Raw genomic sequence first — 15,085 nt, forward strand, 5'->3', positions numbered from 1 at the left:
GACATGCATTTATCGATCCCCATTTGGCCTTGTACTGGTAATACTGGAATCCAGGCAGTTTTCGGCAGGGTGGTGGAAATGTGCCTTAATGACCAGGAAGTACAGGAATGGCTTTGTCAGGATTGTAGGTAAATAGGTAACTTTATGGCTTCTAAATTTTTTCTTCAGTGTTATGTTTCTATTTTTTTTTTTTTTAAAAAGACCACAATTGTAAATGAGATCTCAGTTTCTCCTAGAAAAGTAGTTAAGATGATTTCCTTCACACTATCAGGAATATGTCACTCTTTCTCCACATTTACATTAATGTCAGTAAAGAATGCTTGTTGCTACTCTTTCTTTTCTCTTCAGAGGCTCTAGAACAGGGATAACAGACACATGGCTCCACGTCCGCCTCCCACACTCACTAGAGTACCTGGGTTGGAGCAGATCTGAAAAAGGAAACGCTGATGTAGATCACAAGCTCCTGGAACCAAACACCATGCCCACTTCCCATCATCCTCCATCTCCTGGCTCGTGAATGGAGAGATGAACATGCGAATAAACGTGGTACTGGCAAAGAGGCTTGGACGTGCTGTCCTATCATTTCCATCCTCTCTATCTACAGACAGCATTCTAGGTGTCCCATTTTTAATTTAAAAAAATTCAAACCCATCAATTTGCAGTGAGACTCTTCTCATTAGAAACTGTTAACAGATAAGACTCGTCGCTGATGATTTCTGGCATAAAAGATGAACACATTACCTCTGCACTCGGTACACTCGAGTCCACGGAGGCACGAGGGCAAGGATCCGGGCCACCAATTCAATCAGGTCACTGGGAGAGTAACTCTTGTATCTTCCCGATTTCCACAGCTCATAAAGCCCAGTTCCACGAATCACGAGGGTAGGGTAGAGTTTCAAACCATCAGGACGAAAAGCAGGGTTCTCAAAAAACTCCTGTGAATAGAGAAAATGACTTCTCCATTAGTTATATGGAGATTACCCATAGTGAAGTTTCAATCTGGGGCTGGCTTCTCTCACATACCTACATGGTCCTTAGACTGACTTTCCTTCCCATCAAGTGAGGGAAGGTAGACAGAACAGAAATTCATTGTTTTTACAGCCTCAGTGGAGCAAAACATGTGTGTGCTGGGTGACCAAGCCTTTGCCAACCAACACAACCCCGGTCCACTGCTGTGGTGTCATCGCATGCCACCCTCCCCACCTTGCTTTTCTGTCTTTGCAAAGGCAATTTCCTCTGCCTGGAAATTTCATCAGTTTTCCTTCATCTAGCTAATCTTCAGGTCTTAGCTTGAATGCCAGTTCTTCAGAGAGGTCTTCCTGACCTTCAAATACAAGTTGCTTCACTTAAAAATGTTTTTTGGAATTCTGTATTCTTGCCTTCTTAGCCGCATCATACTGACAATTCATCTGATGCCTGCCTTCACCTCCAGATTGTATCCTCCTTTAATAATGGAATATATTTAATTGTTTAAACTTTTAAAAGTTGTGACATAGATCATCATCTGGGCTGAAAAACCTAAACTGTCTACTATATGGCCCTTTGCAGAAAAAGTATGCCGACCCCTGGATAGGACTACTTTGTCCTCAGGCCAACTGGCACCATTCCTAACCCGGGATACACATGGTCCATTTGTTATCTGGACACTGAGGGATACATCTAATTCATCTATTTTGACATAGTAATTTCCTGCACTGTATCATCCCAGCTGGCTGCCTTATTTCTTTACTTGGGATGTAGAAAGGAGACATCAGGCATTCTCCTTTCTATGACTTTGCACTGCTAATTTGCTCTTATCTTGATTTCACTTGACACGTGATAGAGGAATGAAGGTGGACTCATACAGCTCCTTCTCACCCCGACCCTGGCGTTAGTATTTAAACGGCCAGCAGTACTGTATCTTGTGAATTGTGAAAATGCTTTTTTATCTTGTGCTGTTATTCTTACAGAGCTTTCCATTGTTTAACTTGGTTTTCAAAGAAATATATAACTATAGAGTTTTCGACCTCTCTCATTGATTTCTGTCACAGTCTTAAATGCTATAATCTTTGTGCACCACTTGCTCTTAGGGATATTCTTCTGTAATTGCATGTAATTTTCCCTGTAACATTTATATATTAAAGATTCATGAGGTCTTTAATATTCTATAGCCATCCACAAAGAGTATGTATGCAAGTCACTTTCTACCTAGTCTGCATCTATATTAGAACACAGGATTTCAGTAAAGTACTTCTGGTTACTCGTGTAATAAATTTAGGGGACATATGGGCTGATATAATCCTTTCATAAGAATGATGATAGATGGAATTGGTGCTGGACTTCCGGTTAAACATGGAGAATTAAAATATGTGTTTCTTTCCTTTCCTTCCAAAATCACACTGAAATAACAGGAAATAATTTTTTAAAAAGCATAAACCCAGAAGAACAAAGACAACATCAGAGGAGACAGGAGGGGGAATAAATGATGGCAATAAATTTTTGGAAGACAGAAAACGGATGGAAGATTGGTAAATGACTTTGCAAATGAGGAAAACTGTAAACAAACTATCTGCAAAGGGGGATACGGATGAAAGGGCAGCTCAGTCACACCAGAGTCCCAGGAACGAGCATGGAACAGAAATAGCAGGAATGACAGTTCTTCAGAATATAGTTCTGATTCAGATGATGTGAATATTATACCAACAAAAAGACAAAAAACCTTAGTGATTGATTCTGATACGGAAAGTGAAAATGAAACTCACGATGCTGGAGAATGCTCCTTTGCTTCTACAGAAGAGTGGATTGAAGACAACATTTCATGAAAATTAGAAGACTTTACAGGTGTGTCAGGTGTAACTATTGAATGTAATAACCCACAAAGTGTTAGTGCAATAACAGAATTAATTTTGATCGGCCGAAATAAAAATCGCCGGCCACAGGCATTAATTTCTGCAAAAATCCCCTGGTCAATAATGAGTTTAAAAAAAAAAAAAAAAAAAAAAAAGGAGGGAAAATGATTTCACAGAATTCTGTAAGTGTGAAGGTATTAGAATAGAGACATTTTGAGGCATGTAAAAGGCTTACTTCCCATGATGAATCCTTTCTTAGAAAGCTGCTGGAGAATGTGTTTTAGTAAAGTCAAGGAATAAACCAATAAAAAGGATTAACTTGGTTTCCAAAAAACAAAGGATCCGATCTTACAGAGAGGAGAAGAGGAGCCCTAAGGAAGACCCCTGGGAACTAGGCACAGAGAACTGTCAGTCCAGTTTGCAGCTGGAAGGTTAGACCTCCGGGAGTTATGTCTCCAGCCTAAAAAAGGAACTTAGAGAGGGGCTTTAACACTCAATGGGCACACTTGAAGGTTACAGATACTCAGAGAACTAACAAGCAAATAAATAAGACAATTTTACTGTTAACTCTAGGAAAAACAAAAAGGTATTTAAGAAAAGAAAGTAAGTATAGTATATTACTTGGCTCCATGGAAATAATAATAATTTATGTAAAAACTGTAATGAAAACATTGACTACTCATATAACTAAAATAGTGGCCTAATAATATTGGGAGAATGGGAATTCAAAGAATTAACTCTTTAACTATTGTATTGATAACAGTAAGACAAGAGGATCTCTCTACCGATAGTCAGGAAACAGGAATCCAAGCATAGAAGAAGGAAACACGGTGGTAAATACTGGGACACCCCCGCCTCCCCTGGCCTGGCCTGGCTACAACAGTTGAAAGTGGCGGAGGCCTACTGTGTTTTGATACGACCCCTTTAGGACTTACTGGATTTTCAAACACTAGTTAATAATAATTTTATTAATTAATACCTTTTATACTCTAAAGATAAAAATTAATTTAATCAACATCATTCTGGCGGCAATGTGGATGATGCATTAGGAGGGAACATGGCTGGTGGCCGTGGGACTTAGCTAAGAAGCTGTCTACCTGTGCAGTGAGCTGACAAAAGCATGAACTGAAGTTGTGGCAGTGGGGATGAAGAGGAGGCGACAGCTCTGAAAGATATTCAGAGGGAGTAACACGCAGGACCTCCTGTTAGATTAGACCCACGGTAGAGGGAGCAGCAGCAGTGATGTACTGAGCACTCGCTGTGTGCCAGGCATTCTTCTAAGCATGCTGCATGCACTACCTCTGCCCACCTTCACAACAGCCTCATTCAGAGATGAGGAAACTGAGGAACAAAGCAGTCCGATTGCTACCAAGTGGCGGGTGGGGCCAGGATTCAAACTAGGCCCAGTCTGGCTCCACATATTCTCTCTTTCCTTCTGAATGACTGAATGTCTAGCTTGGGAGGGTATGTGGATGATGGAACACCAATATCACAGGAAACAGAAGACGAGGAGACCACTGGGGGAATGAAGTATGTCCATATTGGACACGTTAAGTCCGAAGTACACGTAAGACATCTGGTGCTAGTTGAAGAGTATTCAGCAATTGGACTTAAGAGCTAAGGCTTAAGGCTGGAGAGAAAATGAGATTCACTGAACTGTAAGTGGTGAAGTTAGAACAACAGAAGAAAGACAAGCATATAGACGAGAGCAAAAGACAGAAGCCACATTTAAGTGGTGGGAAGAAAAAGAAGATCTAGCGGAAAAGAAATAGTCCTAGAGGTTAAAAAGGGAACCAGGGGACAGCAGAGTCACAAAAGCCAGGGAGGTGAGAATTTAAAACTGGAGAGAGTCTTTAACAATAACAGATGCTAAGATTGGATAAAATGTCAGCCGAGAAGTATCCTTTGGATCTGGAGATTAGCAAGTACTTTACAATGTTTGAGAGAATAGTTTCAGAGAGAGAGAGAGAGAGAGAGAGAGTGTGTGTGTGTGTGTGTGTGTGTGTTGGTGGGCAGCGGGGAGTGAGTAGAAGCCAAGCTGCAGTGGATTTGGAGGAAGCAGGGACACTGAAGCATTTGTAAATGACATGGGGGCACTCAAGGGAAAGGAAGGCAGGGTACTGCTGTTTTTCATTGTAGGCCTTACAGTACAATTTGACTTTTAAAATTTTGCATGTATTCCTTTGATACAAATAAAAAATAACTGAAAACGGAAGTTTTGTTTCTGTAAGATCCAACCCGACCAGGATTTCAACATCATTCAGGTCATGCATAGTCATTCATCGTAAAACAGACTTTCCTTGGCCTAAGAAAGGAAACACAGAAAGGTGCAATAGAAAGGGTGCCTTCCTAAGAGCCTGCTTCTACCTGAGACTCACCATGGCCTTTAACAGTTACTTAACCTCATCAGGTCTTGTTTCCTTATCTGAGGAGGCTGGAACAGGTGGTCTTTTCTGATATAATTCTACACTACCTGTATTCTATGACATTACCTTAAGTATCGAGCCTTTACATTAAGAAAACCAAGCAAATGAAGAAGTAACAACAACAAACACCTCTAACCATACCTGCCAAACTGTAACTTGATCACACTGGCTTTTGGGAAAAACAGCTCAGTGGGGGAAAAAAAGAGCTTCTGAGTGTCCAAAGGGTGGGCAAACATTAATGGACTTTGAAAGATTTCGCATTACTGACAAGAGGTTCTGGAGATAAATTTTTCCTCAAGAGAAACTGACACTCTCTAAGCATTTTCAGCAACCTGAGTTTAGACATCCAGGAGCAGTCTAATTTTAAAAGAATAAAATACAAAAACAGCTAAAGGTTATTTTGAGTAGTAAATGACATAAACATTTTGGAGACCTGAGGACAGATGGAAAGGGTGAAGTTAATGCTCGGAAGATAAATTCCTAAGATGTTAAACATTCTCCATCACAACCAGGACTTTCAGCTTTATAAGAAAAAAGAAAACTTCATTTCAAAAATAAATCTTAGTTACTGAAAAATATAAGCAAATGCTATTTATCACAAACAGCTATGAGCTCTGTACCTACCACTAGATAAGAGTGTGAATTTGCAATGAACAGACGCAAATGACCAGTTTTGCTCTTAGCGACCCGGAACTGACCTAAGCAACAAGGTGTGAGAGCAAAGCAAATTTAAAACTAACACATGCAGGCACATAGCTGGGATCCGTGCCAGGCAAGGCTATCTTGTCCTCTACAGATATAACATTTTTTAGACTTCTACAATTATACAAGTAGACCCTTTACTTAGCAACCCTTCCTATGGATAAAACACATTAAGGGAACTGTATCTGTGGGTTGCTAATAATGTGACAATGAAATAAAGTAGGGAAGAAAGAAATTTTTAAAGTGTAAAATATACTGCCTACTAATTCAGGAAAAGTTGTGAATTCCAAATAGGCCCAAACAAGATTTCTTAAACAAAAACTAGTTTAAAAAAATTTTAGTAAACCTTTTATTGAAATATATCTTAGTATAAAAAAGTACACAAATCATAAGTGTACACCTTGATAGATTTTTACAAATCATGTAGCCAGCACCTAGACACTCAAATCAAGAAAAGGCACATTATCCAAACCTCAGAAGCCTACCAAATGCCTGTTTCCAGCTACAATTCCACCCAAAGCTTCTGAACCTCATATTAATAGGATTGTATGTTAGGTAGTCTTTTGGATCTGGTTTCCTTTGCTCAATATTATGCTGAATAGAATCAGCCACGTTGTTGCATGAAGTCATAATTAATTTACTCTTATTGTTTTATGTATTTCATTGTTTGACTACACCACAACTTACAATATTTATGTATTTGACTTTAATGGACCCTTGGGTTGTTTCCAATATGATGATACTACACTCAGTAATTTGTGACTGTGTCTTGGTAAATATGTGTGCATTTCTGTTGGGTAAACGTGAAGGAGTAGAATTGCTGGGTCATGGAGTATGCCTACGTTCACTTTTAGTAGATACTGTCAAACAGTTTTCTAATATGATGTACTATATTCCCACTGGCAATAAATGAGAGTTCCAGTTGCTCCATACTCTTACCAACACTTGATATTGTCTTTTTTCATTTTAGCTATTCTTAGCTATTCTGATGAGTATACAGTAGCCATGCATTGTAGTTTTAAATTTCATTTCTTTGAAGATAAATGACTGAGAACTTTTAAATAGTTTTACTGAATATTTGAATATCCTATCTGTGAAGTGTTTGTTCAAGTTTTGTTTTTTTTTCCCATTCTCCTATTAGGTGGTCTGTCTTTTTTTTAATTGATTTGTAAAAATATTTAAGACAATCTATAGATTAATTTTTCAGAGAATTTTTCTCTAGAGAGAAATCAGATTTCTCATTTTAGCTCTATTTTGTTACTCATTTGCTGGGATGCAGTTAGAAAAGGCATATGGTCTGCTCATATTCCCTGTAGGTTTCTTTGAAAAGATTATAAACAAGCAGATAAATCCATTTACATGAAGGGCTGTCTCTGCAATATTATTTCTGAACTATTCTTTATTTTGAAGACACAAAGAAAATGAATTGTAAGACTCAGCTATTTGCTATTACTTGACATATTTTTTCCAAGGGCACTTAAAGTTATGAATGCTGGCTATACCACTGGCCCACCTAGGAGCTGTGCTAAAGAAAAGTGTGTTTCACGTGCCTTTTAGGCTTGAAGTCTGAGTACCTGGCTAGTACTACTGAGGGGAAGATATTAGACTCAAAATCTATTACATAGTCAATATGGGGGAATTAATAACATCTGTGAATTAATGCTGTCTTATAAAATAGGCCTTTAGTAGTAATTCATTGGCTTAGAAATAATAAAAATAAACTTTTTAAAAGGAAAGAATTATTAACTTCACAAATAAGGCATGATGAATTCTATTGTTCTAATAAACAGAGCAAAATAAAAGTATTTTTGTGGATGAAATAACTTGATAAATATTTTCATTCTCTTCTCTAAAAGGATATCCTTAAGCCACCTTCCCTATTTGAGAATCTGAAGGAAAAAAGAGTTTTGAGCAATCTCATTTCCCAAGACAAAGCTAACATGAATCAAGCTAACATGTGATAGAGTAAAAACAAACAAACAAACAAACAAACGAACCTCCAAGTTAGGTATTAAAATTCAAAGAACAGAAAGGCTAGAAGAAAACAGAATATTTTCTTTCACTGTTTAATGAAATGCTATACGAGAAAGGCAGTTCTAAGCTTAGAAGTATCTTAAGAAATCATCACTAAGAAAATAAGTAAGTAAATAAGATAGATTTGACAACAGAAACAAAAGGTCAAGGATAGGTTGGGGAAAATATTTTTAACAAATATAAAAAACAATCCATAATATGTCATTACCTAGAAAGTTCATATAATTAATATTAAAAATATTCATATCTAATAGAGTAATTGGTCAGAGGACAAAAACACACAATTCCAAAAAGATGAAAGAATTATACTTATTAAATACAAACCTGAAAAATGCATTACTTATAATTACAAAATACAAGTTGAAACGGCACTTTTATCCATCAAATTAATGAAGATAAAATATTGTATGTATGTGTGTGTGTGTGTGTGTGTGTGTGTGTGTATATGTATGTAGAAAATACATAAATAGGAGAGAATTATTTTGGGAAAAAGATAACCCTGCTGAAATGAGTGTAAGTTGTTACAACCCTGGGAAAAGCAACTAAGTAATATGGTGAGATTCTTAAACTATTTATACCTTTACCTGATAATTCTACTCCAGGGAATTTGTCCTAAAGAAATAACCCTAAATACTATAAAAAATTACAGGCGTAAAATTGTTGATGTGCAGTCTATTTACAAATATCTATTTGATATTTTGATATTATCAAAAACTGATAATATCTTCAATTAAAAAAACTGGAAGTGGTTAAGCAAAGTATGGCATATTTGTTCAATGGAAATTAAGTGGATATTTAAATATGTTAACCTTTTAACAGAGACCAGGCTATAACAGGAATAAATGCTTGCTATAATGTTAAGTGAAAAAGCTATTAAAATAATTACCTATCATATACGTAAGTGTAAGTATGTCTTTGTGTATCTATGTATCACCCACCTCATCCCCTAAAAAATCCTAAGTATAAAAAAACCCTGGGAGTATATTGACATGTTAGGGTTTTATTTGGTGTCGGGGCTGTGAGTGACTCCTCTTTCTCCACTGCGTCATAATGAGGATGTCTTGATTTAATAATGGGAAAAAAAATCAACAGTAAATAATCAGAAAGAGCAGAGAGGGTAGAAGCAGCATGCAGAGGCATTCTCAAGTAGCTTGGTTTAAGGTAATACTTACTGTAAACTGTTCAATGTCTCTCTCTAGTCCCACATTTGGCAGATCGGGCATCATATGAGCCACAACTTTGAAACCAGAATCTTTGGCCAGGTGAAAGGACTCACATACCGCCTTCACAGTGTGGCCCCTGAGGAAGAAAATTCACTACCTGTTACACAAATAAGTGGGCAACAAGGTGAGTACAAGGAATAGAGGGAAAACAATCTCCAAGACAGGTAACAGTAGCTCTATAGTGAAGAATATGGTTGGGGAAAAAGAAATCGTAGAAAGTCATTTTTACATCTCCACCTCTGAGAAGGCCTAGAAAAAAATAATTTTACTTCTGAGATATTTCTCAGAAATTCCCTTATGCACTTACTCTGACAGTAAGTTCTGACAGTAAGTGACTGAGGTCACAGGAGTTAATATACACTAAAATTATTTGATTTAGCATCATCGGCCAAAATAAGCTTGCTAATGTAAATATCTAGGTTAAAAACAAGAATAATGAGCTCAAAACCATGCAGGAGCAGCATCTTGTTATGCTCTTTCCTTTAAAAATCTTTTAACAAATAATTTCATTTGGAGAAAGAAAGGGAGGGAGGGAGAGAGGGGGAGGGGGGAAGAGAGAGAGAGAGAGAGAGAGAGAGACAGAGAGAGAGGGAGAGAGAGAGATACATCTATATACAAAGTAGATTTCACTCTGGTGGGTTGGAGGGCCCTAAAAAAAAGGTAAGAAGAGAGAATGATTTAGTGACAAGTCAGAATCATTTGGGGCCAGCTGTATAAATCATTTTAACATTCTAGTGCCACATTCAAGTAAGAAGCAAGCCCTAATAATAGTTTGGGGCTACTAAAGACCGAAGCCCTGTATCAATCCTTTCACCACCTAGCCATTCCCATTCACCACCAAAAAATCCTACAAACCATGGACTCCTTCCCACTCTGTGAAGGTTCCCATCCATTTCCATGGCTTCCATCTCTAATCTCTTTTTGTTAATGACTTCTCAATCTATATGACTGGGCCAGGCCTCTCTTCTGACACCATGCCCAAATATCCAATACTCTAATGCTGCACTGTACAATATTAGAGTCATGAGGCACACGTGGTTATTCAAGTTTATCTTTAAATTAATTCAGATGAAAAATTCAATCCCTCGGTTGTGCTATCACAGCGGACAGTGCGGGTACAGAACATTTCAGTCACTGCAGAATGTTCTCCTGGACAGCCCCGCTCTAAAGCAAACCTTCAACCGGTTGTCCCACAAGTATCTAAAACTTAGTTTATCCAAAATGAAACTCATCTTCCCTCCAAGCCTCTCTATTTCCCATTCTCTCTCACCCTCATTCCCACTCAGTCATCAAACACTGCTTCTCAGGACATCATTTCCTGCTTAAATTACCGCAGCAGCCTCTGAACTCACCTTCCTTCTAGCTTGGTCTTCTTAGTCCACCCTCACACTGTGATCCCCAGGACTTCCCTGGCAGTCCAGTGGTAAAGAATCCACCTTCCAATGCAGGGGACGCGGGTGCAATCCCTGGTCAGGGAACTGAGATCCCACATGCCGCACGGCAGCTGGGCCCGTGCGCCTCAACTAGAGCCCGCATGCCTCAAACTACAGAGCCCGTGCACCTTGGAGCCCGCGCCACAACTAGAGAAGAGAAAACCTGCACGCCACAAATAGAGAGGAGCCCGCGCACCACAACGAGGAGCCCGCATGCTGCAACTGAGACCTGACGCAGCCAAAAATAAATAAATAAAATAAAATAAAATGCAGATATGCCTTGATCACAAGTTAGCTTGCAGCCTGGCCTTGGATTAAAGCCCAAACTTGCTGGGCTGACTTCTAAGGTGCCCCATGATCTGGCCAACCTGCTGACCCTTTCAGCCTCACCTCTTACCACGCTCCTACCTCACGCTCCACACTCCCACCAAATGAAACCACTCCAATTTCCCGAAATGTGCCGTGTGCTCCTACCCTCAGGAGCTTGCTCGTACTCTCCTTTCTGCCTGAAAAAAATCTTCCTCTTCCCCACCTGACTAACTCAGACTCTTCCAGAGACTCTTTCCACCCACAAGGTACCTCTCTGGCATAGCCCTGGTTACTGCAGCAGCCCTATCAGCATTCCCGGTTCAAGCCTTCCCCGACAAGACCGCATCCTATGCAGGCTGATCTTTCTCACGCTTGATATCCATCTGACTCTTCCTGTGTGCAAAATATTTAATAGACCTCTATTACCTAAAGGGAAGCATCCGCCCTCGTTAGCCTGGCACTTTTCCTGGTTGTTGCTAAGATACTGACCCATGTGTTTCCCTAGTTTCCCTTGACTTCCTTCTCCGAGCACAACCCTCCACCATGTCTATCCAAATCCTATTAAACTGAAGTAGCCTTTAAGATCCAGCTCAACACACACTTACTCCCTGAAGCCTGCCTTTATTTCTGGAGGGAAGAGAACTTCATATGGCTCTATCAACCCTTATTTCTTTCCTTCCTTAGACTCCCAAATTTCTCAAAGTTTATACCCATCACCTCACCAGCCTTTCTTTCTCTACCCTACCAACTGGCATTTGCTTCACCAAAACTAATCTCTTAACTCTCACACTAGTTTCCTTCTTGTTCAAACCCTTTTCTTTGTTCCTATTCTCCTTGGCCTTCTCTCATGCTTTGAACTACTAACCCTGAGCCCTGCCCTCTGCTTTTCACATGGGAAAGGCTATTTATCACAAGAACTGGAAGAGAGACGAGCATGTTTATAGACTACTGGAAAAAAGCCAGTAAAGAGAGACTGAAAATCAAGGAGGGAGGAGATGGAACTAAGAGCACAGACAGAAGAACGAATACGAATACGAGGAATACCTCTCCCTGTCAGATGGGTAGTAACACAGATCCAGTCGGTGGGGGAAAAGGAAGTCTTGTGCAAGATCATCTGCACCGTCTTACCGGTTGGTATCTCTGGCCACATCCTCATAGACACTCTGCACCCCGATCTCCAGCCTTGTGCAGCCATAGGTCAACATATCACTTAAATGCCGCTTCATGCAATAATCTGGTCTGGTCTCAATAGTAATTCCGATGCACTTTGTGAGGCTTCTCTCAGAATATCTGTAGAGTAAAATCGAAAAGTAAACAACTTGCCAAAGCTTTAGGACATCTGTTCTCATTTAAAGGATGTCTTCTTCTTGTCCTCCCGGCTCTAACCCAGTGGTTAAGAGCGTGGGCTCGGACTTCCCTGGTTGCGCAGTGGTTAAGAATCTGCCTGCCAATGCAGGAGACACGGGTTCAAACCCTGGTCCGGGAAGATCCCACATGCCGCGGAGCAACTAAGCCCGTGCGTCTCAACTACTGAGCCTGCGCGCTAGAGCCCGCGAGCCACAACTACTGAAGCCCATGTGCCTAGAGCCCGTGCTCCGCAACAAGAGAAGCCACTGCAATAAGAAGCCCGCACACCGCAACGAAGAGTAGCCCCCGCTCACAGCAACTAGAAAAAGCCCACACGCAGCAACGAAGACCCAATTCAGCCAAAAATAAATAAGTAAAATAAATAAATTTTAAAAAATAGTTAAAAAAAAAAAAAAAGAGCGTGGGCTCTGGAGCCAGACTGTCTGAGTTCAAATCCTAACTATGCAAACAGGAAAGTTACTAACCTCCCTGTGCTTCGGTTTCATTATATGCAAAATGAGGATAAGAGTCGCTATACCTCATGGGACTGATGTGACTGAGCCGCCACAAAGTAATGTGATCATCACCATTATCGTTATTATTCTCCTGCAGTGTGCTGCAACCATAATCTCCTTGAAAGCAGGGATTTCAACTGTGAAAACCCTAATTTTCAATTCCTAGCAACGATTTTTCATGGAAGTGAAAACCATCTGCATTATTTATTTTCCACTCCATATTTTAGAGTTATGGTAAATAAAAGAAAACAAACGACGGGGGAGGGGAGGGTATGCATAATGATCATAAGAATAATTCAGATGAAATGTCTTCTATACCCACAAGTCTTTTTGTCAAGCCTATTAATCTTAGCAACAACTTACAAAATTAGGAATCATTTTTCTCCTTCACTAAAACCAGATATCAGAGTAGTGAGTACCACTTTAAATTTATTTATTTATTTATTTAATTTATTTTGGCTGCGTTGGGTCTTTGTTGCTGCGTGCGGGCTTCCTCTAGTTGTGGCGAGCGGGGGCTGCTCTTCGTTGCAGTGTGCGGGCTTCTCATTGCGGTGGCTTCCCTTGTTGTGGAGCATGGGCTCCTGACGCATGGGCCTCAGTAGTTGTGGCTTGCGGGCTCTAGAGCGCAGGCTCAGTAGTTGTGGCACACGGGCTTAGCTGCTCCACGGCATGTGGGATCTTCCCGGACCAGGGCTCAAACCCATGTCCCCTGCATTGGCAGGCAGATTCTCAACCACTGCGCCACCAGGGAAGCCCATGAGTACCACTTTAGATTCAAGCTAGAACCTAGAAGAGGAAAATGACTTGCTAAGTGGTCTGCTGATGCGATGGAATAGGAACCATTACCTACAGAGGCCACTGCGGCCAAGCACGGCACTATATACTCCACATGCACTGAATGCTCCCGTTAGCTCTATGAAGTATGTCTTATTATCCCCATTTTACAGATAAAGAAACTGAAGTTCCTAAAGTGATTAAATACTTTGTCCAAGCGTACAGAGCTCATAAAATCCAAGTCAGGATTTGAAGGTAGGTCTGCCTGACTTCAAAACTCCTGCTCTGTGTTTCACTCTATCACATGGCTTGGACAATTCAGCATGGGACATCAGATCTGTCCTCTCTTCAACTTCTCCTAGAACGAAATAATTCTTCTCAGTGCACCCTTCTACAACTTTCTCAATTCTTCGGGCAGGGTGAGGGAAGCCTTTTTTTGCCACTTAATTTCCTTCTTTCCAAAGAAGTTCATAGCTTTTTTCTTGAAAAATAAAAATCATAAAATTTCCATAGTGTTGTAACTACTGTTCTCCTTTAAGTTCATTCATTCATAATTGTCAATAAAACTGACTTATCTAATTTAATAATAATTATTAAGAAGGTTACGAATCACTGAACTGAAGGACTGATTCTGAAGTCTTTCACTCTAGACGTTCAAAGTCTTTACACTATTACCCTATTCCTAAGGTTTTATATAGGATTACTAGAGGCAGCAAGAACTAAAGGGAAACAACTAGTTTATAGTTACTAAACGATAAATCGTAAGACAAAAAAGGGCACAGATCTTATCAAATCTTGCTTCTGACAGCTAGCTTCTCTGAAACAATCAGATCAGAAAGTCTCACGCCTCTCAAATAGGTGGGTCCCAAGGCATGCAGAATACATGTAACTCACCTTCTTCGAATACCAATTATTGTGTTTGAAGAAAACCATTGTTTTAAAAAATTAAGGGACTTCCCTGGTGGTCCAGTGGTTAGGAATCTGCCTTCCAGTGCAGGGGACGCGGGTTCCATCCCTGGTCGGGGAACTAAGATCCCACATGCCGCGGAGCAACTGAGCCCACGCGCAACAACTACTGAGCCTGCACGCTCTGGAGCCTGTGCCCCACAACTAGAGGGAAGCCTGTGCGCCACAACAAAAAAGATCCTGCGTGCCGCAACGAGGATCTTGCGTACTGCAGCCAAGACCCGACACAGCCAAATAAAATAAATAAATAAATATTTTTTAAAAAAGTAAAAAAATAGAAAACACTAACGTATTATGGAGAAAGCATATTGCATGACAGCTGAAAAAAACCAAAAAGCAGAAAACTCTAAGTTTTGAGTATATTTAACAAAGTAAGTGAGAACATTTTACAGTCAGGCATTCCAAAATTGTATCATAAAACCTCTCCATTCACTGATATTTTTATAAAACCCACAGTATTTTCTCGGACTTCCCTGGTGGTCCAGTGGTTAAGACTCCATGTTCCCAATGCTGGGGGCATGGGTTCAA

The 15,085-nt window shown here is 40.0% G+C and overlaps 1 protein-coding gene across 1 annotated transcript in view; it reads right to left on the reverse strand.

The window, feature by feature from the left end:
• Positions 1-15,085, reverse strand: part of ELP3 (elongator acetyltransferase complex subunit 3) — a 119,718-nt gene that overhangs the window by 50,936 nt on the left and 53,697 nt on the right. Inside the window, exons 8-10 of the mRNA XM_059926834.1 lie at positions 12,084-12,245; positions 9,163-9,289; positions 742-935 (exon numbers count right to left, since the gene is read on the reverse strand). Of these exons, the coding sequence (XP_059782817.1) occupies positions 742-935; positions 9,163-9,289; positions 12,084-12,245 (483 nt within the window). The remainder of the gene's footprint in view (positions 1-741; positions 936-9,162; positions 9,290-12,083; positions 12,246-15,085) is intronic.

Source organism: Balaenoptera ricei, chromosome 6, assembly GCF_028023285.1.
Source record: "Balaenoptera ricei isolate mBalRic1 chromosome 6, mBalRic1.hap2, whole genome shotgun sequence".
In the NCBI taxonomy this organism is placed as follows: Eukaryota; Metazoa; Chordata; class Mammalia; order Artiodactyla; family Balaenopteridae; genus Balaenoptera; species Balaenoptera ricei.